At 41.5% G+C, this 23,249-nt stretch overlaps 1 protein-coding gene across 5 annotated transcripts in view; it reads right to left on the bottom strand.

Moving 5' to 3' along the window:
* ADCYAP1R1 (ADCYAP receptor type I) overlaps positions 1-23,249 on the bottom strand; it is a 149,010-nt gene that overhangs the window by 76,872 nt on the left and 48,889 nt on the right. For all 5 annotated transcript variants that reach the window (XM_052807956.1, XM_052807960.1, XM_052807979.1 and 2 more), the window contains exon 3: positions 10,798-10,903. In XM_052807956.1, coding sequence (XP_052663916.1) covers positions 10,798-10,903 — 106 coding nt within the window. The remainder of the gene's footprint in view (positions 1-10,797; positions 10,904-23,249) is intronic.

The raw sequence follows: 23,249 nt of genomic DNA, 5'->3' as shown, positions 1-23,249 counted from the left end.
CTGACCTCCTGCTTCTATTCCAATATTGTTACTCCAGTAAGTCTGTGAGTTCCTTCAGCACTGTGTGGGTGTCTCAAACACCCAAGGCATCGCAAATGGCACTGAATATCTGTCTCTATACAATAAAACCCTTTCCCCAGCGTCTCAGCTTCCACTATAGTCCACAAAGTCAATGTATTTACTGAAGCCCTGAAAGTAATTCCAGTGATAAAATGAAGATGTCTGTGGGTAATGATCTGCACTTAGAAGTCTTCGGGTTTTCATCTCTGATTATTGAGGGAGCCTGGGTGACTAACTTAGACTCAACATGGAATTTTTAGGTAGCTACATCAGGTATTTCCACTGCAAGGATTTAATTTATTTTCAAAAAGATAGGGTTTTAGTGCAATTTGAGATGCTTCAGGGAATCAAGTTGCTAGTCCAGATAGACACAGATCTTCTGTAGGCCCCATGTCAGAATGTCTTGATACCCTAAGGAATCTAGAGACACTTGCTGTTTATGCGCACCTGAATCTGGTCCTAAAAATCTCCAAAGTAATTCTCTAATTCTCCTGCTTCAGGAGCTTATTGGACACTAGAACGCAATTTACATGCAAAGTCTAGGGTTCACTTAGGATTTCTCTGAAATGTAGTCACTGCCAGTGCGGAGAAATTCAAAGTCAATCAGTGCTGTCTTAATCCATGTTCCATCACTAGAAATAAAGATCCTAGAAACCAGTCAACTGTGCCATTGATTCCAGCAAGAATCGAATTCACTTTCTTACTGCTGTTTTTCTCAGTGAGACTAACAATCTAAAGAAGAAATAAAGACTCATTTTTGTCAGAAAATACATCAGACAGCTACAGAATATGCCATGGGAATAGGAACAAAAGAGCATTTTCGCAAAATTCCTTTTTAAAAGAATATCCGGTTGTCTGACACCTGACAGTCATTTTTACAGAAACAGGACATGTTTTTAGGACCTTCATGAAAATACAGTTTGCATGCAAGGCAACACTTTAATTCAGCACTGAAATGCATCCGCTTCTGCAGAAGACTGCAGCAGCTGCCTGATGGGATATAGCACAAGCACATGGTTTAAAAGGAGCTGCAAAGATCTGATGAAAATCATACTAAAATCATAGATAGTCAGTTATAAATCAGATGTCATGTTAATAGTCTTTTGGGGATTCTTTTCTGCCATGGTACTATAGACATTAAAAAGTTAAAAATGATTGTAAGTTGTTCACAGCTTCCAGCTGTCTGTGACTGAAGATATCGACAGATCACAGCAGCACAGGAAAGACCACAACTCATTTAATTGCATAAGTTTTACTGCTGTTCATTGTTTATTTTTTAACAGCTGTGACCTCGTATATCATGCTTGCAATTAAATGTAATGATCACAATTGCCGCTTGGGGTAACATGAATTAAAACAATCCCCCTGCCCCACGGGTAAAATCCATTGCAAACACTTCTACTACACTTTGCATTTGAAAATGGTCATTTAAAAAGAAAGAAAGAAAGAAACAAACCAAAATCAAAACACAAAACCAAATAAATAAACATATGGGGCAAAACCCAACTTACTGATAGCCTCTGCATATACTATAAAGAAGCTCTCCCTGTTTACTCTAGATCAGCTTCTCATTGCACATCATGGATGCCATGTAGCGGAAGGGAAGATTGGGCTTCTTGATACTATTTAATTCCAGACAAAAAAAGAGAGGTGGTGTGGTTTAATGAACTAGCTGTCACCATAGAAACAAGGAACTCACAAGTGGAAAAGTGTAAATAATTGATATTTTGTTTTGATTGTTAAGCAAAGAAAAAGGGAAAAAAGCCATTCCATTCAATTTAGTAAGATTTTTTTCCTTTCTTTTGGCTGACATGAAATAAGACAGAGTTAGGCAGTCAGACAGGAAGTTTTATTTTTAGCTTCTTTTTTTTAAATTTTAACATTTCTTTATTTTTTAACACTAATTAAATTTAAGTAGCAATACTTCTGAAACAATGTTCTGTCGTGAAATGTCAATACATCTTTATTTTCCACGTTTGTTAATGATTTTTTCAGCCTAAATTATTTCAAAATTTAACCTAAACCTGCATTTTTCAATGACTAAACTGCTTGCAGAAAAGTACTTTTATTCAGTCCTGCTCCCAGAAACTCATCTTCTCTGAGTCAGTATCTTACCCAGTTGCCTGGACAAAATCCATTTCACCTTTTATTTTCTTTTGACTTCTGTTCCTGGGTTATTAAAGAAGGACTTCCTGGCAGTTCTGGGGATTATGAAAGTTATAGCTTTGAAAGAACCAGGTAGGAATTATTACAGTGAGTATATTATGGGATGGAATAGTAGCTCATACACATGCTTTGCAGTTAATGGTGTTTTCAGAGCTGTAGGCGTTAAATTCCAGTGCTTTTCTTTCCCTTCATTTCCCATCTGAATGGAAGTCCAGGAAATGCTGAGAAGATGACTAAACTTAGGTATATTAGCAGGGCTTGCAAAGGAGGGCAGTCCTCATTTAAACCACCAAAATGCTGCTGAATGTGTTAGCAGAATGTGTTCATGCTGCCCAAGGAGATAATAGAAATTTCTGCTCCATTACAGCAATTTTTGCATCTTTTCTCTGAGTCATCTTAACTGACCGTTCCCAGGCTGATGATCACCTCAACTAAGCTTTAACTATCTTAGGGAGTCCATCCAGCTTAACTTGTCCTCCAGGTTCCCTCTTGAGTCAGTAGAGAGAAAAATGCCATTCCACAGAAAAAATTATCCCACAAATGTCAGGAACCCATAGCTGTTTGAAAGGAATAGCTCTAAGGAAGGACCCACAGCTCTTCAGTGGCTACTTAGACTTAGTTTAGACTAGACAATTGAGGTGTTAGCTACTGATATCAAGAGGGACAAATCACATCGCTGGAGACAAAGCAGTGAATAAGAACTAGCAGGATTTGGGGTTAAGACTCTGTGCTGGTTTTGGCTGGGATAGAGTTAATTTTCTTCATAGTAGATGGTACGGGGCTATGGTTTGGATTTGTGCTGGAAACAGTGTTGATAACACAGGGATGTTTTTGCTCCTGCTGAGCAGCGCTTACCCAGAGCCAAGGGCTGTTCTGCTTCTCCCCCCACCCCACCAGCGAGCAGGCTGGGGGGGCACAAGGAGTTGGGGGGGGACACAGCTGGGACAGCTGGCCCCAACTGACCAAAGCGATATCCCAGACCATAGGACATCATGCTCAGCCTATAAAGCTGGGGGAAGAAGAAGGAAGGGGGGACGTTGGGAGTGATGGCGTTTGTCTTCCCCAGTCAGCGTTCGGCGTGATGGAGCCCTGCTGTCCTGGAGATGGCTGAACACCTGCCTGCCCGTGGGAAGTGGGGAATGAATTCCTTGGTTTGCTTTGCTTGCACACGTGGCTTTTGCTTTCCCTATTAAACTGTCTTTATCTCAACCCACGAGTTTTCTCACTTTTACCCTTTTGATTCTCTCCCCCATCCCACTGTGAGGGAGGTGAGTGAGAAGTTGTGTGGTGTTGAGTTGCTGGCTGGGGTTAAACCACGACAGACTCTTAGGATAGAGACCAATCATATGTGCTGTAGAAAATCCATGGCAGGATACTGCTCTGGTACTGCAGGATGCACCTATGGCCCTACACACTCCACCAATTTACCATGGCTTAACACTATGCTGTGGGTAGCACACAGCGCTGAAGAGAAAGGGATAGTATATTAAGGAAAGATTTTCTTGACACTGAGACACATAAGATTACCAAAGACACTGTGATCCCAAATAAAGAATGGTACAGAGATCCTCAGTCTAATGGCAACTCAGCTAGATCTGGAAATAAAAGCTGTGGGATTGTACAAGCACACCACTGCCCTGCAGCAAATTATTTCTGCTCCCAGGACTATGATCTCAGCTGAGAGTTACAATGCCAAATGAATATCCCTGCTCAACTGGCATTAATACGTGCATCCTCATATTATGTCTAGGGCACAACATGGATGGGTTTTTAATCCCCGTTACCAGGAATCCTTCACCAGTAAAATTATTATTATATTATTTGTCTTCCCAGGCAGACCATACATATAAGTATAGCTTGGTTCCATATTATAGAGGGATGGGAAAGAAATATGCTAGAGGCTTTTCCAAGAAATGGGAACATACCAGTGGTTCACCCACTGGAGGTTTGTCCTGTCTCCAGCCGTGACTAGCAAGAAAATTTTCGATAGTTTATTCCAAAGCAGTTTGTCTGTGACGCAGCACCCTTTCTTTCCCCTGCCAAGCTGATCCTGAACTTTTTCAATGACAGTGCACTTCCAGGCTTTCAGCTTCACTAATGTGACTGAATTCACAGTGGGCTAGCAACATCCCTTTTAGCTTCTGCTGCTCCATTTGAGAACAAGATTCTTTATAGAGCCTGCACCTTGGTTTATGCCTGGATTGTGAAGATTTTGTTTGTTCCAGTGCTGCTGCATTATTGTCAACAGGATTCATACCATCTAACTTAGACCTCCATAATGACTGCTTTAATAGGCAATGCAGAGAAATGGGCACTTGTCATACAGTCTTCTCAGCGTAAGATGGATGTCGAAAATAGGGCAAGTTTAAGTCCTCTAAGAACTTGTAAGTGTAAGTAAGTGACTTCTAAGTACTTATTTTGATCTATTGACTATAAACACAATTTAAATAACTGACATTGATAAGGGCCTCTTTACTTTACAATCCCATATTTAGGTGACATGTATTTATCCATTGTATCTGATGAACAGACGACTAAAAAGGATGTTGATAAACTCAAAGACATTCAGCAAAGAGCTAAAGAATGAGTCAATGCTTGGAAACCAGAGACTGGTGAAGCTCTTTTTCTTGCATTTGCTTGAGAAAAAGTAAAGCTTGATCACAGCTCGGGTACCAAGGGTTGCACAAGTGTCTTGTTCAGATAGAGACCTCTACGGTACAGATGTCTGAAATGAGCACAGATCCTAACCCTGGTATCACATGGTCCCTCGCTTATTCTCGCTTGTTTCTACCATCTCTAACATGAGGTTAGTAGAAGACACTTTATGCAGTGTCGTGGATAAACCCATCAGTGCAAAAAAGCATCTTTGACCAAAGACAGATATATTCAGGAAGATCAAAGCTGTCTAGGCTCAAAGCTGGTTCAAACAGAAGCCAAGTAGAAAACATTTATGTGTAGAGACATTCTTAGCTACGCCCTCCCAACTCTAAGAATTCAATAGCTTTTAAAGGCTGAATGTGAGAAGAACAGTCCTAGTCCTATAGTTCTTGTGCACAGCTGCATCAACAAGGGAGACACATGCACACGTACACAAGCACACAATGAACGTCTTCCCAGTGGTGCCAAGGGAAATAAAAGCAGGTAATTAAAAGGCTCTGAAAGGACAGGAGGCTGATGAGACACCTAATAAAAATCTAAACCTAAAAAAACCTGCTCCATCATCATATGAAAATGGAAACACTTCAAAATCTACTCTCTCCTTGCGTCACCACCATTACCTTCAAATTACCACCTCCTACCCCCTTGGCACCCTTACCAGTTTCTTTCTTGCTGATTTACAGGGTAACTTGCTGATAGGATTCCTCTTAACAAAGATTATTGTAGGCATTGCATCTCTGCAAATACTTATTTGATTTGAATTTCTTGACTTGCTTGGCAATGCTACTGCCCTTCAACATTTTTCACAGGAAGGACAGGAGGATTGGGACTAGAGAACTAGGACTACAAGTTAAAGATTAATTTAACAATGAGCCATGAACCACATAATCACCAATAAGTCCTCATCACTTCTATTTTTATTCAAATTCTTGTGCTGTGTTCACTATTATCATACATTGGCTTATTCCAGATTAGTGCATTTTAAGCACTATAAACATTAAATCAAGAGGCCCAAATCTGCAGATCACTCAAGGAACTCCCCCACCATTTGAGAGCGAGCCACATTCAGGGGACAAGTCTGGAATATCATGTCCCAACAGTGGAAATCAAGACAGGTAACAGACTGCGAAAAATCTATCATGCCAATCTACAGCTGGAGAAATGTTCCACGCTTCATCAGCAGGGCTCTTTCCATCATGGGCTTTCTCCGAGCGGCGTATTTCCTGGCTGTGATCCTGTGCCCCCATGGACAGTATCAGATACAACTGGTCAGTAGATCCCAGATCAAGCCAGACAAAAGTGTAAGGCCCTAGGTAAGACCTCTAGGTGAGCTAGAAGCCCACAAGGAAGCAGAAGACAGCTGAGAGATTCTCTTTGTCAGCGCGTGCGTGTGGCAAGCGTGAATGTGCAGGCTGCTGAACACTTGCCTGTCCTTTGAGGTCACCACTAAAGGAAGCATTTATTGCAAAACTTGCTCACACAGGTCTAAGTAAATCTACTACAGTTAAGTGCGTGGATGGCATGAAGAAGACACCTACATATCAAAACATCCCATGGTAAAAATCACGGTCCAGATTTTTTTGGGTAATCCAGACCTCTAGCATGACCTAGTCAGTATAACAGAGCCAGAAGCTAAAGGTAGGATTTGTCTGATAAAATGTAGACATCTACAGTGTAAATATTTATAGGTGAGATGGTCACCCTTACTTCCATATATGTCCGTAGAAAAAAAAAAGGCATCATCTAATCTACTTCGAGGATGAAATGAATTATGTCTCAGGCTCTACTTATTAGATATCCATAGCTACAAAATGAGTAAGGTGACTTGCTCATTTGTAGTGTAGATGCATTTACAGGTATCAACACTTAATTAGATGAACCCCATGCTAAGTGTACATGACCCAGGAAACTGTCATTAAGTATCTGAGTAACTCCTGTGCCATACTTTCCTAGTGCCAGTGTCGGGAACAGGTGAGCAGAGTCTGGATGGAAAAAAATAAAAATGAAAAAGGGTGCATATGGATCAGCAGTGAGCTTTATCAATTGTTATCTGGCAGAAAGTCCCTTGAGGACTGCTGACAGCTAGAAGAGGGTCCAGCAGGAACTGGGGTAGCTCTACACTAGAACAGGGACAAAAACTCAAACAAGGGAGAATGGAAACACAGATGTAAGAAATAGCCTGGCTCCACTGCCCAGAGAAGTTGAGTATGAAGTAATCATTCCCCTCCTTCCTTTCTTTTCTGACTTTGGCTTTCATTATTTCCCTTTATCACTTTAATTCCCACTCCAGAGTGAAGGAGTCAGATTCTGGGTCCTGCTGTGATTTCATTTTCTTCAGATTCTCTTTTTCATTCAGGCTGTAGGTGGTGGCTGAACAGGGATGGACACATAGGGTCAGCACATGCCCCTTACTTCTTTTCATATAAAGGCTCCTGAAGAATTTAAAGCATTTAAGAGGAAGAAGCCATCATAAAACTAATGGAAAAAAAACCAAAACAAACAGAAAATCTCAAGGCAATCATTGTCTCTGAAGCATTATAGGCATTACACAGCAGCAGGAGAGAAAACGGTGCTGTGAAGAATAAAACAGTGATGAGCATAACATCTGGGCATGAGAGGTAGAGGGGGAGGGAAAGAGGAAAACATCAGAGCCCTGACAAGCCAGGGCTGGATGCTTTCCATAATACAGTGCCAGCCTTCCTCTTCAGGACCTGTGGTTGCAGTTGCAGCATGAACATTGTGCTTGTGTTGGACCTCACCCAGAGAAGCTCTGGGGTACCATTTAGTTTGTGTCTGTGTTCACAGATGCTGAACACAGCAAGGGGGCAAAGCAAAGGCAGGAGAGTTGAATTACTGCAAAATGTAGGAACCCATAAGATGTTCTTCCTCTTTTGACTTCAAAGTGCATTGCTTTCCATACAGTACTTTTAGGCAGAGGAAATATCAGTGCAGAAGACATGGTCTCTAAACAGGAGCAGAGAACCTACTATTACCATTACTGGGTTTTGCACCATGTGGGCACCGTGGAGTAGGTTTCATGATCTGTAACGTTATTGTTCTAGATACTGTAGAAATACACATCACAAAGACTGTTCCTGTCCCAGATTCAAGTTTTAGATGTGATCATCTGACTTTGTGTCACCTGCAACAGAAGAATGTGGAGCTACCTTGCTTACAGAGGTTACTGTAGTTCAGCTGATTTGGTGGATTTTTTGTAACTTGAACATGTGACCAAGTCTCTACAGACTCCCTAAAATCTCAATCCTATTTTATAGCCTGCAGCCCCTCTGAGGAGAAATAAATCCTCAGAAAACTTATATGTTGAATTGTTCTATGGAAATTTGTATGCAGAAGTGGTCAAAGGCTTCTCCTTGCTCTTGAATAAACAGAAGTTTACTCACCAGCCAGGAGGGATTTCTTCCTTCTTTCAGCTGTTTCTGACAAACATGGGAATTATTTCCTCTGTTTCTTTCTTTGAAGGAAACAAGCTAATATATTTCTCCACTACCTGCCATCATTAGTAAGTCTTATCGCTAGAGATGAATAACAAAAAACAAATGTTGGGCAATTTTCACTTCTGCCAAGTGAAAAATAGGTTGTCTGCAGCAGGTGAAAATTGAGAGGAATCAACACACCGCAGATATGACTGCTTAATTTATGGGCAGTTACTACCTCTTCAGGGAGTTTCGTAATGAAACTTCTGCAAACAATGCTTGATAACTTAACCTAAAAGCTAGCTTCAGCTGTAGTGAATAGTGCTCCATTCCAGTAATAGACCAGGAGCAAAAGTGCTTTTGGAGTAAACAGATACCTGCAGTATTTTCCCAAATACTGTGGAGTGTGAATCCATCATGTTTGGAGTATCCCGTGTTGATACACCTCTTGTTAGCAAGGCAGCAGCAAGGTGTCATTCAAAACAGAGTAAGTAGTATCTCAATGATGTTGAGCAAACAGTAAGAAGCTGGTAGAGCTCTGTTGATGTCCCATCCTTTAACTACCAAGATAAGGCTTTGCTGGGAATGAGGGTGGCAGGATCTGGCTTGAAATAGGTATCATGTAATGAAAGGTGAGTCTGGAAGGTCAGGACTTAAAGGGGATAGAGTGGAATGCTATAGTCCCAGAGGTAAAATGAAATGTATGTAAAACATGTCTATAATAATTAAAAAAAGGTAGAGGGAAAGGGCAACAAACAGGATCCATGGAATGAAATGGCTTTCAAATAAGAAATATGCCAGAATTCTTCACTGGAAAATAAATGTCTTTGAGGGGATGTGGCTTCTTTACCCAAAGCCAAGTAAACTGTGGAACTTGTTGCCACAGGATGTGGTGAACAACTAAAAGATGCACAGTGAGCCTGGGAAAATCTTCTTTACAGTGATTCAATCCAAAACTACTCAGGGAACAGAATAAAGAGCAGCTGGGTTGTGCTGCTGAGCTAGTGCTTGAAAGGATTCAGTCCCTTCCTGCTTGAGTGGGTGATACATTTTAATCACATTGAGATGCAAAAGCCTTTCCAATGGCTCTGGACCTCCTCTATCTCTGAGCTGTGCTCTTTGAATTTGGAACAGGCAGGGGGGAGGAGTTGGGTCTGAATAGTCCCCCAACTACCAGGGTTATTCTGGATTTGAGTGATAAAGAACAAACTAGCTGGTGAAATGGTCTCTTCTGACCCGGGAAAATCTATGAATTCTTGAATCCAAATAATAGTCATTGCCTAATCATAAGAAGTAGGGCTCATGGTCAGCTTCTGACATCATTCTGGGGGTAGGGGAGGAGAAACAGGTTTTTCCCTTTTGTCCTTGCTTATGCCACTTCAGGACCAGGGAAGAATTGGGAAGCTCTTCTGTAATGTACAAAGAGGGTCTCAAAAACACATCCCTGGGGCTGAAATGAACTGCCTGAAGTACATGTTTTCCTCTGTGCCACCAAACCACACAGTTCATTTGCCCAAAGCTGGAAAGCAGAACAAAAATGAGCTTAGGTATGAGATGAATAGCAGGATGCTGATGGAAATACTCCTAGCAGCTAAAATGCAGGACTGGCTTGCTTCAGAGGACTCTCTGATAACACAGATATCTGCATCCTGCCCTCCCTTGCTTTTGGGCTAAAATATGTGGCGAGGAAAAGGGGAGTGAAATCTCCCTTCTTTTATCACACACACAATGTGTTTTATCTGCTTTTCCCTGCAGTTTTACCAATTCTAGTCACAGTAGAAGCACTTTGGACAGGACTCAGAAAATAGACGCTGATTTCCAATTAGTTTCTTTGTCATTCTTTGCCCTTCTCTCATCGGTGCTGGCCATAGGCAGCTCCTGCTGCCGTCAGTGGGAAATGAGACAGGATATTAAACTATTAATTTCTTCTTTACTTGCTGCCTCAGTTTCTTATCTCAGCAATAGCACAAGTATTCTTTATCAAGATTACAGTCATCACAATGTTAATCCCTGTAAAGTCTTCAGATCATGTGAGAGGGAGGCACAAATTACTACTGAGCTGATGAGGGGGAATGAGTTGTTACAGAACAGACCAATGATGCACTTAGTCTTATGTCCAGTCCCCAATAGCTGTCTCCACCTTTTGAAGACATAAACACTATAAAGACCTTTCCAAGCATACTGTTTCTTTTTTTCTTTTCTATTTTTTTCTTTTTGGATTAATTTTGTAGATACATCATTGCATCACCTAAAGTACAGAATTCCTGACCTCTGATAATAACGAGCAGTTGTTCTGGTATATCCCCATTGATTGATTTTTTTGTCCTTATAATGTTTCTCTAAACTCATTCAGCTGCAGCGACTGCACCTCTTACCGTAAGACATTTGCATTGACATTGCTGAAAACCCCTGCAGACACGACAGGAAATGTTTAGAAACCATCACTTCAACGTACATGGTCCTTGAAGCTGCAACTCACCTGGAGAAGAGTCATTGAGAGGGTTCAGGGCAGCTGCCCTCCGTATCTTCTCCAGACAAGTCTCTTGCTCCTTTTTAATGATGCAGTTGGAATGGGTTGCTGTAACCTGAAGTGTGGGGAAAAAAAGTGGAGAAAGAACAATTATGAATTTAAAAGAGCTAGCGAGTGTATGATGAAACATCAGTAAGTTTTGAGGTCTCATTTTAAAAGAAAAGAAATAAAAACAACCATAGAAGATGAGAGAAAACTGCAACAAAGTTTTTTTTTTCCTTTTATTTTCTTTTTTTTTTCTTTTTATTTTCTTTTTTTTTTCTTCCACAACCCCACCCCGAATGCCTAAGGCCACTCTATGGAATTATACTGCTTATAAATTGTTTGCAGTTTTTATGTTGCTCTCCCTGTCCAAGTGTAATTTCTAATGTGTTTGCTTTATTTTATTGTATTCCTTCCTCATATAAGACTGAAGCAAATGTACCCTAAAGAAAGAAATAATTCAAAGAGGAATCAGAAATCAATTGAGGCTCAGTTTGATCTTCCGACAGTTTCTTATGAGTCTTGCACAATCTATTAACCTCACTCAGGACTCAAAACTAAATTAAAAGCTCTTTCTCTCTGTCCTTCACCCCTGCCCATTTCTTAATGTTTCCTTCTTCCTTTATTCCCAGTGAATACAAGGCAACTTTCTTGCCAAAAGAGAATGCAATGCCAATTAAACTGAGATGACTTGATCCAAAGCTTTTCCTTTTTTTTTTTTTTGTTTTCTGTCTTTAAGGCTCTAAGGCAGCCCACTACAAGAAAAAAAAGGGGCAGAGGGGGGAAGAAAACAAAAAGGTAAATTAGTTTATAAGAGGAACATTGCAGCCACTAGAATGCAGGCAATCCCAAAGCAGCAACAAAATAAGAATGTGACCCATTCCCAGAAATCAATACAAGATTTCATTCCTGTTGCAGAGGGTGGCCAAGGGATATCAATTCAAGGGCAGTACAATCTCAGGTTTCATTAGATCATTTTATAGGGGCACTGCTAAGGTTCAAATCCCACTCTGTGGAAAGCACCATGAAAATCAGTGCACTGGTTGAAGATGGCATATGTCACCCTGGTTTATTGAAGCAATTTTGCTGTTTCATACTTCCCATCCCATTTCCTTCACTCTTGATGATGGAGAACTACAGAGGAAGTAGAGTGTACCTGTCAAGTGGTTTGTTTTCCCTTACCTGCTAAGTAGGAACAAGCAAACAGGGAAAGCAATACCTGAATTCAATTTACTTCAGTTTATTTTGAAGCCCCATCTGCACAGTTCAGTCTTACTTCCCTCACATCCCAATAGAGGGAATGGAGTGAACAGTTTGGGGCACTAATGCATCGAACTCAATACACACTTACAGTAAATCCCAAGGCAGGCGTAATCCTACTTTGGTGGTGCTTGTGTTGTGCTTTTGTGTGTGCCGGGAGGCATGGAGCCATTTGCACACTTCTGACCTTGTAACAGTTACAAGCCACCACCTCTATTTCAAAGCCAGGGGAGGGTTCCTAATGAACCTCTACTAGAAAGCTTTACTCACCATTTGTAGGAACTGATAATGCCACACAGTTTCGTCTCCAAGACCCCAGTAATAAATTTCAGCTATTTTCCCCGTGGGATACACCAGGCATAACCATATTAGATTTGTTTATCTTCAAAACAAAACACTGTTCTGTTCTAAGGGCTCCCAAGGGCCTGGAAAATATATATTGCCACGGAACTCTAGGATCTCCCAAGAACTTAAGGGCTTTTGCTACATCGTCCCCTAAATCTTGTCAAAGATCAGGAAAATTGTATTGGCTGACATTTAAGTTCTTAGAATATCTTTTAAAAAGAGAAAAGAGAAATAGCAAGTAAATCAGGGTTCTGCTGCTAATACTGGTTCACTCTCCACAGTTGCCCAGGTCTGAAAGGAGTGTCCAGAGGTTGTCTCAGTACATCAACATGGCAGTTTCTATACAGTTCAGCATGTGCAGATAAGAAAACATGTCATGTAGTAGTAGTAGTAGTAGTAATATAATTACAATATATATTGTTCATGCCAGCAGGATACAAATAAACAAAAGGAAATGTTTCTTCACACACTTAACCTGCAGAACTCTTTTCACCTTGATATTGTGGATGTTAAATGTTACAGGAGTTCAAAACATATATAAATATGTATGTATTTATGCAAAGTCCATCAAAGGATACTGAACACTAAGAAACCCACCATGGCCAGATTTTGATGTCCTATGGGGTACTCATAGACTTTTGAGAAGAAGGTTTAGATTCAGTCTATAGTGAAACGACAAAAGAGTGTGATTTATCCTTCCTATTTTTGGTGTCTTCTTTAGTAGAGGTAAATCAAAGCCAGGACTTGATTGATTATAAAGAAAGCCTAAGGTTAAAAGCTCAGATTTTATTGTTTTTCTTGCAAACAGGCACATCTAGTCAGATGTATCTGACTAAACTGACTGAATTTAGTCAATTGTATCTGAGTAAGTCTGGCTCAGGAGGTATTTGAAATGCAGACTGCTGGGCACAGAGAGCACTAGAGTGATGTACTTCTCTTGTCCCTGTAGCCTGCCTTAAGCTTTCACTATTGGCAGAATATTTTGATGTGACTTCCCATAACCACCTTTATGCCATTTTGTAGAACTCTTCATCAACAGATTTAAAAAAAAAAATAAAAAATCAGGGAACACGGAAACTGTGACAGTAAGCAAGGAAAGGGAGGAAACATTAACCTCAGTGCCAGAGGAGAGAATAGAAACTGTCATCTCTGCTAATAAGCAATGTTGTATCTGAGAAAATAAAACCAGGCTTAGATTTGTCCTGGTTTGGGCTGGGATAGAGTTAATTTTCTTTCTAGTAGCTGGTACAGTGCTATGTTTTGGATTCAGTATGAGAAGAATGTTGACAACATGGTGATGTTTTCAGTTGTTGCTAAGTAGTGTTTAGACTAAGTCAAGGATTTTTCAGCTTCTGATGCCCAGCCAGCAAGAAGGCTGGAGGAGCACAAGGAGTTGGGAGGGGACACAGCCAGGGCAGCTGACCCAAACTGGCCAGAGGGGTATTCCATACCATGTGACGTCATGCCCAGTATATAAACTGGGGGGAGTTGGCCAGACTGGGCCAGACTGCTGCTCGGGAGCTAACTGGACATTGGTCAGTGAGTGGTGAGCAATTGCACTGTGCATCACTTGTTCTGTATATTCCAATTCTTTTATTATTATTATTATTATTATTATTAGTGGTGTTAGTGTTGGTGTTACTATTATTTTCTTCCTTCCTTTCCTATTAAACTGTCTTCATCTCAACCCCCAAGTTTTACTTTTTTTTTCAATTCTCTCCCCCCATCCTACTGAGGGAGGAGCGGTGAGGGAGGCAGAGGCTGCATGATGCTTAGTTGCCAGCTGGGGTTAAACCACAATAGGATTGTTAATAACAAAAGGTTTCTCTGTTGAATGCAGAGATGCTTTAATGTTATCATTTTTCCTGAAAGGATCCACGTTTCATGTTTCTCCATTAACTATGTACTGGTAGAGCCTTTAATCTGTCGAGTCAGTCTTCAACAACTGAACGGCAGAGCACAATTCAAGTGGAAGTGTAAGCCTGAACTTCATGGCCTCCTGATTTCATCTCTTTTGCCTCAAGGACATTTGCAATTTCCTGAGTTCAGTAGAGACAGTCTGGTTTCAGTTTCCCGAAAGATATCAGTGATATGTGCAGTTAAAAAATATTTTGACACATACTAGAAAAATCAAGAAACCAAGGGGATAGTGCATGAAATTCACTCTTTTTAAAAAAATTATTACTCTCAATGAAGTGAAGGAGTTTGACTCACACCAGTTTTGAAAAGGCATATAATTGTATAGTTACACACAGAGTAAATACAATCAATGACTGTTTAGTTCTGAGAGCACACAAAAGGACCGAAGCAGCTAGCTACAACACTACAGATGTACAACAAATTAAGAGCTTTCATTTTTCGTCATTTGTTCTTATTAAGTTGGCCACCACAAAAACAAACTGACATGTGCTGTGTATAACTTGTAGTACTTAACTCTTTGTTGTTCTCTTGACATTATGGTAATATTAATAACAATCATGTTGTTATGTTACAACCTACTTGTATTCTCTCGCACGTACTCTCAAGGTGCCGCGATTGTGAACTGTTCCATTAAGAAAGCCATTGTTAGTACATAAACCTGAGCAGACAACCAGGTGAACACATCTGTGCTGCTTCTGGACCTGCCCTAGCTATATGTGTAAATCAGATATTAGCAAGTTGTAGAGTCATGTGTTTAAGCAAGGCATTGCTCAAACATACGGATGCTCCAGGGAAGGAACCGTGTGGGAGGAATTATGCAGATCAGAAGGGTACCATACACTTCCCTGGCCATGGAAATAAATACGTGTTGCCAGCTTATTCCAGCAGGAAATTTAAATAGACTTTCCTTCTTCTTGTTTTGGTTCAAGTATATCAAACACTGGGAGCAAGGCAGGTGAAGGTAACTTCGAGAGCAACTTCTTCCTTTTCCCAAGATATCTGTACTGGAAAGACGACAAGTCAAGCTGTCTGATTTGCTGCCTAAAGATCTACAGAGCACAGTAATAGCTCTGCACCTCTTCCCAGCATGTAGCACAGACTGTGCCTCACATGGTACAGCGTGGTACAAGCCTCTGACAATGTGCCTCAGACTCTCACATCCAGTAAACCTGCAAATTGGGAGAGAATAGGCCTGATAATACATCCAAAGAGCACAAAGCAAGGCTGTGAGTAGACAGCAGAGCGAGCAGTACTGGACCACATTAGGAAGATGCTTCCTAACCACTGGTACTAAGGAACAAAGGATATGAACTTAAACTGAACACCATGCTTAGGTAGCTGTCCTGAGGAAAAACAGGACATTCTCTATGTATGGGACATTATCTTTGTGCCATGTTCATAATCACTGATAAAGACTTGTGCTTAGGAGAGGTGATTGGGTGGCTATAAGAATTTAGAAATTTTTTAACACATCAAAGCTGGAATTGAAAAAGGTCTCGGTGTTATCCAAACTTATCATCCCATGGGCCAACAGTGCAAACCAGTCTAGCCAAGAAACCTGAACTGTCTTTGACTACATTCAGTTATTCAAAAAATACTGTTCTGCTCATTTTACTCTCTGTAAGAATATTCACGATTGCTTTAAAATGTGATTTCACTACACAAGTTAACTCAGTGGATCTACGGAAGGGAGAAAAGTCACCAGTATTCTTGAGAAACTCCAGGATCAGAAAACATGCTTTGAAGTCATAGTAAAGATGTGATGGTGAACTGTGCAATTCGCTTGGCATTTTCATTTCTACAGAGATGAATGGATTGAGAGCAGCCCTGAAGAGAAGAACTTGGGGGTGTTGGTTGGCAAGAAGCTCAACGTGGCCCGGCCAATATGTGTTTGCAGCCCAGAAACCCAACCGTATCCTGGGCTGCATCAAAAGAAATGTGACCAGCAGGTCGAGGGAGGGAAATCTCCCCCTCTACTCCACTCTCATGAGACCCCACTTGCAGTACTGCGTTCAGCTCTGGGGCCCCCAGCAGAAAAAGGACATGGACCTGTTGGAGCGAGTCCAGAGGAGGGCAATGAAGGTAATCAGAGGGCTGGAGCACCTCTCCTGTGAAGACAGGCTGAGAGAGTTGGGGTTGTTCAGCCTGGAGAAGAGAAGGCTCCAGGGAGACCTTAGAGCAGCCTTCCAGTACCTAAAGGGGGGCTACAAGAAAGCTGGGGAGGGACTTTTTGCAAGGGCATGTAGTGATAGGACAAGGAGTAATGGCTTTAAACTGAAAGAGGGTAGATTTAGATTAGATGTAAGGAAGAAGTTTCCTTCTGTTTCCACTGTGAGGGTGGTGAGGCACTGGAAGAGGTTGCCCAGAGAAGCTGTGGCTGCCCCATCCCTGGAAGTGTTCAAGACCAGGTTGGATGGGCTTTGAGCAATCTGGTGTAGTGGAAGGTGTCCCTGCCCATGGCAGGAGGGTTGGAACTAGATGATCTTTAAGATCCCTTCCAACCCAAACCATTCTATGATTCTACGATTCTATGAAACATAGCAATTCAGTACCATTAGTTCTTCTTTCCTCTTCTGCATTTCTGTGTGTCCAAAGAAGGGCAATGAAGCAGGTGAAGGGTCCAGAGAACAAGTCATATGAGGAGCGGCTGAGGGAACTGGGGTTGTTTAATCTGGAGAAAAGGAGACTCAGGGGAGACCTTATCACTCTCTACAACTACCTGAAAGGAGGTTGTAGCGAGGTGAGGGTTAGTCTCTTTTCCTAAGTAACAAGCGATAGGACAAGAGGAAATGGCCTCAAGTTGCTCCAGCAGAGGTTTAGATTGGATAGGAAAAATTTCTTCACTGAAAGGGTTGTCAAGCATTGGAACAGGCTGCTCAGGGAAGTGGTGGAGTCACTATCCCTGGAGGTATTTAAAAGAAATATAGAAGTGGTGCTTAGGGATGTGGTTCAGTGATGGACTTGGCACTGTTAGGTTGATAGTGGGACTCAATGATCTTAAAGGTCCTTTTCCAACCTAAATGATTCTATGATTCTATTATGCCTGTAAAGTTCTGATTCTTTTTTTGCAGAGTAAATGAGAGTATTTCCACTCCATTCAGCATATGTCATATCAGGCACCAAGACAATAAGGAGAGGGGTAACGAAATATGGATAAGAAAAAGCAAAGAAACAACAACAGCAAAACTCCATTAAATCCCTCATGGACAGTGTTTTACATCAACATAGAGATGAAGTAGACTCTGATTCACCTTTCATCTAAGTGTTGTCTCTAAAGTTATGCAAGAGGGCCATTTAATCCACTAGGTATATTAGATCACTCACTTCATACTGAATTACACTTTTTACTAATTCTATTATGACTTTCAGTTTTAAAAAGTTAGCTTAAAAAATGATACATTATTACATGAGTGTCACCGAAAGAACCTTACTTTGTCATAGAAACAACATTACTAGATTTAATCCCTGTTCTTATTAAGCAATGATTCAACTGGTCAAACCAGGGCCAAGACTTGCAAAAGTTTGTGTTAAAAATAGAGGTGTTTGGGAAGAAGCTCTGATTATCTGGATTTTTTAAGAACTGATTTACATCATTACTGGTACCCACAACACCGGCTTGGCAGTCAAACAAATTGTTGTCTCCAGGAAGGCCTTACATTGTTACTTGATTGCGTTTTTGTCTGCCTGTGTAGATGGCACCCAAACTACTGTAATTTCAAAACACTTCAGACTAAGTGAAAGGGTAAAGTGATTAGAAACTTATTCAAACCAAGGCACAATTGTACAATCTGCAGCACCATGCCTTAAGCAAATTGTGCAGAAAAAAACCCCACAAACAGTGCACACTACCAAAAAAAGGCATTGATCCCTTTCAAACTGGCTTACAGGAATTTAAGATACGGTTACCTTCTGACACTGATGACTCCTGGAGAGATGCAGGTCTCACTGCAGATTAGAAAATAGCAGCAGCATAATCAACAGTTCCCTTCACTCAATGGATACCTTCTGAAGTGGTGGGAGAGACTGAAAGAGTTAATGTCTCAAACATTGTAGTGGGGCAAGTTCTGCTTAACAATGAACTCTGCATAACAACGAACCCTGCAAAGCAAGGAACCACAGGTGAAAAGAAGGAGGGCATGCAGGAGGGTGCCCAGCTCCCTGTTCTGATGTGCTGAGCAGGACAGCTCACCATGCATGGCCAAAGATCATGTCTGCAGGGAAGGGGAAGTTACTCCCCAAACGACCCTCAAGCCCAAAGGCTCACAAACTGCTCATTGCACCTAATTAGCCTAATGAGTTCAAGTGCCCACCCAAAGGAGGGGCAAGGATGATAAAAGGACACAAACTGTAGTCCCAGGTGTGTGTGCCCACCAGAATGAGACCCTTAGGCTGGCCGGACCAATGCTGGACCCAGGACTGGTGACATCTTTCTCTCTTCCTTTTTCTCCTTCTGTCTTGTTCTCTCTTTCCTTTTCCATAACCCCTACACCTCATCCCTTTAGACATAAGCTGTTGACCAAGTCTGGGACTAGGAGCAGATCCAGCCGCCCCCAGGCTCTTCTCTGAGAAGGAGCCTAGAAAGCAAGGGGGTCTGCTCTGAACCTCGTGACCCAATGGGAGGGATCTCCTTCTTCCCTGAATTGATGTAGATAGTTACCACAGGTTACATGGTTCACTAAGGTAGTGCCGTGGCAATTCCTGTTGTGAGAAACCCCGCCACCTACTGTTACACCTCCCAAGTTCAGGTTGCTTCTGTCATGAACAGAATGTTTAACTGAACCTTTGGTGTCATTTTGCCTTAATTTAGCCCAAGGGAATTCTGAATTCAACATGACTCCCTGGTATGTCCGGCCCAGGTCATGACAAGTGGTAACTCTGGACAAAAGATGTGTTATGCAACATGGGGTAAACCTATTTTTAAGTTTGCCTTTCCTAGTTTTTTATCTTGGAAATCAGTTGAAAAACCTTTCTTTGAGCATGGTGAGGTATTCTCAGTATAGTCCATGACTTTCACAGGAACTGACATCTTGAGTTAAACCAAGGTATACCTTTATCCTATCTCTAATAGCAGGCAATACCAAGCGATGTTTCTCAAAGCCTTGTACTGGCAGAATGCAACCACTCATTGGGAAAGTGTTTAAAAATCTTGCTAGACATAATGTGCTTGAGATGAAACTAAAGGTTCAATAGCCCTTTCTGATTGCTGATTGTATTACATAAAATGGCTTTCTCCTCCAAAGATAAAACTCTAGAAGTACAACTCCCAGTAACACATGACAGATGTCTTCCTCCTTCATTCCTCAGAGGTCAACCTAGGCCTGAAAAGCTGGCAGTCTCCTGCCAACTTTGCAATTCCCACTTATTTTCAAAAGTGTTCAAGAGCAATGGGATTTAAGTGTCCAAATCAGGGTCTAACCTCTTACAAATCTGACTGAAACTTCAGGGGAAGATTCTCACTCCTCCAAGAGCTTTTAGTATGGAACAAAAGTGGGTTGTGTGGCCTCACTTCAGGACATCAGTGGTGCAGGGCTTGCAGAGATCACTGACAATTTCTTCCAAGGATACTCCAATTCCCGACACGGGCTGTGGCACCGTGGTCCTTGACAATGGCAGAGCTGTTGGGAATAGAGCAACCCAGTGTAGATCCAAGATTTAGCCAAACCACCAGTGACTGTCTCAGCAAGAAGTTCACTGAATGGGGTTTGCAGGCAAGTAATGCATATGTAAATTGGTGGAATTTGTGATTGGCAAAGGAGAATAAATAATGAGTGGGTTTTTTTCCTCTGGGCTCTGTGGTCAGATTGCTCAAGCCTCAGGTAACTATTTTGTGCAGATTCGGCACAACGGTTCAGATTGATTAATAAGTAGAAATGACTGGAATGGAAGTTGGAGGGTAGGATCTACCTTTTTTAACCATTGTGTCTGGCTGAGAAATGAGGAATTATATTTACAGAAATCTGGGATATGGTGTTCAGATTCAGCTAAACACTTGCCATGAGGGAACTGAAAGAAGAACTCTTTAATTTGTGACCAATCTGGGACACACTGTTCATCTAATCAGAGAAACTGCTGATCCAATGGGATAAACTTGTAGGTAACAATGATTTTGCTTGTCCAGCTCCCAGACTTTCTCTGTTAAATCAGTCCCTTCTCTTGGCAAAAAGACTGGCCTACTCTGAAGCCTAATAATTCCCACCTAAGCTCTGAGTAGGGGGTTAAGTTTCTTCCAGATGATCCCTAAGAAGGTCCCTGACCATTGTCCTTAAAGTTGCCTTTTCTGAGAGCAATAGAAACAGACAGAAAGGCTTGTTCCTATTGTCTCCAGAGGATTTTTAGGAAAGGCACACCTCTTTTTCACTCTTCAAGCAGCAGTGGTAATACAGGAATATCCCGTTTAGCCCTGGAAAGCTGTATCTGGTGTCAGAGCAACACAAAACCAATAGGATATAAAAGATAGCCTAAAGCTCTCTTAACCTTCTTTTCCTCATCTACAGATTTTATATTTAAAGCTTCAGTCCCTCATACACCTTTGCCTTCATCCAGACATCCTTGTCTTTGGTGGCTGTGAGACCATGGCAAGTATCTATGATGTGTCTTTCAAACAGAATCATGGAATCACAAGATAATTCAGGTTGGAAAGAACCTCTAGAAGACTTCAGCTCAGCCTCCCAGCCAAAGCAGGGTCAGCAGTGGGACCAGACTAGATTTCTCAGAGCTTTTTCCATCTGGGTTTTGGAAAACTCCAAGAATGGCAACCGCGCAATCTCTGTGCAACTTACTCCAATGCTCACCTATCGTCACGGTAAAAAGGCCTGTCTTTAGCATGAACCTCCCTTGTTTCAACTTATGCACATAGTCCGTTGTTCTCCTGCCATGCACCATGATGAAAACCCTGGCTCTTTCTTCCTGATGATCTCTTCGTAGATACTGTAAGGCTGCTACTAGGTTGCCCCAAAAGTTTCTCTCCTTCCACCACCTAAACAAGCCCATTTTCCTCATCCTCTCCTCACAGGTCATCTTGGTGTCCCCGCTCCGAACTTGCTATAGTTAGTTGACATCTTTAATATATTGAGGAGCCTAAAACTGGATGTAATATTCTAGAAGTGGTCCAACAAGTGCTGAGTAGAGGGGAATAATCACTTCTCTGTATCTACTGGCTCTTGTCTTGTTAATACAGCCCAGGATTCTGTTGGCCTTAATCTGCTTTCCTCAGGACCTATGTAAAACATGCAGAGTCAAGGCTACCAAGTAGCCTTGAAGGGTTTATCACACTGAAGAAAAACTCTTGATGAGTTTCACTGAGTGAAGACTGAGGGAATCAGTGCTAACATAAAACTTCTCTCACTGCGGGAACGTTGGGAAACAGAGAAGCTTTTAAGAGTTCTGCATTTGTCGTGCTGCCAGATGCCACATTCATTTGCAAGGCAAGTTCTTGTTACTACTCGTTATTATTTGCCCATTTATACTTCATTACATTTAAACAAAACCCTGAAGAGAAAAGATCTAGACAGGAAATTTGTTTTGTGCAGGCTCCCAGCAAGTTCAATAGAAACCCCATCTGAGTCACACTTGGAACAGAAATGTGTGATGAACAGTTACAGGAGGCTGCAGAAACACTTTCTCTACACACACACATACACCCTACCTAAGGGAGAAAGCTTTAATTAATCTACTAATTAAATTAAAGCTATTTGCCCTCAACTATCACACACATTCCTCCCTTTCACTCCTCCCCACAGGCGGCTCCAGCAAGTGTGTCGTGCTACAGATCTCACTCTAATATTCCCCAAAGGGGCTTTGGGACTGGGGAGAATCCTGAAGAACGGAGGCAAAGAGCTCATTACATCAGTGGTAATGGGAAGTGCTCAAGCTCATTCTCAATTTCCCTCCTTCTCCTTTCAGTGTTAAGAGACACTGGTTTAGACATTGTGCCAAAGCGGAGGGGGAAAAAAACCCACCCACAACCAAAAAACCACACTCAATCCCACAAGGAATCAAATCTTTGCACAAAAGACTGTGCCTAGAGTAGCTTTCTAAACAAACCTTTCTTTCTCCTTCCTGTCTCTGGAGGGTTTCACCACTAGTTCACTGTAAAAACTCAAGGAGGGGAATAAAGTACACATTCACAAAGGAAAGAAGGGAGCAGACTGAATGGTGTGTCAGAGCTCCAACATTGAGATGAGCCAGTATGGAGCTCAGCAGAGGGGATTAGAAAGGAAGAGAAGCAATGTAGGAAAACTTCCTAATGACGATCAGTGAGGCAGAAAAAACAACAACAACAACAAATTACCGGAGAAAGAGAAGAGTCATCTTAAGAGGTATTTATGTCCAGCTTTGGTTGTCCTTGGGCTATGGACACTGCCTGGGAGGAAAGTACAGCAGTGGCTGTAAGGAGATTGCTGGCAGAGCCACAGTGCATGAGCTGCCTTATTCCTCTGACGTCCCAACTTAGGACTGTGAAGAGTATGATGTAGCTGTGCTTTCCCATGTGTTGGCCACATTCACAGCCATCTAACATTGCCACAAATACAAAATGCATTAGAAAATGTTGCACTGATCAGTTGAGGAACCGAGGTGTCATTCAAGTAATCCAGTTCAGGAGTAAGGAAAGCTTTTACTCTGCTTAAAGATGTCAGTGTGAAATATTTCACTATTTTGGAATCAAAATTTTAAAAGATGATGCAATCTGCTCTGTCAAAAAAAAAAAAAAGTCTAGATATATGAACATATTCCTGCAGAATGACAAAATATATTGAAACAACTGAGTTTTCCACACCATAGAAAATTTCAGAATTTTCCTGTATAAGGTTATTAACTACTGTAATCCTTCAGTCTGGGTTTATACCACAGAGAATGATACCAATGATACTTTTATTAGGTGATCTAATAAAATA

Source organism: Harpia harpyja, chromosome 1, assembly GCF_026419915.1.
Source record: "Harpia harpyja isolate bHarHar1 chromosome 1, bHarHar1 primary haplotype, whole genome shotgun sequence".
NCBI lineage: Eukaryota > Metazoa > Chordata > Aves > Accipitriformes > Accipitridae > Harpia > Harpia harpyja.
This window is presented reverse-complemented; position numbering and strand designations above follow the sequence as displayed.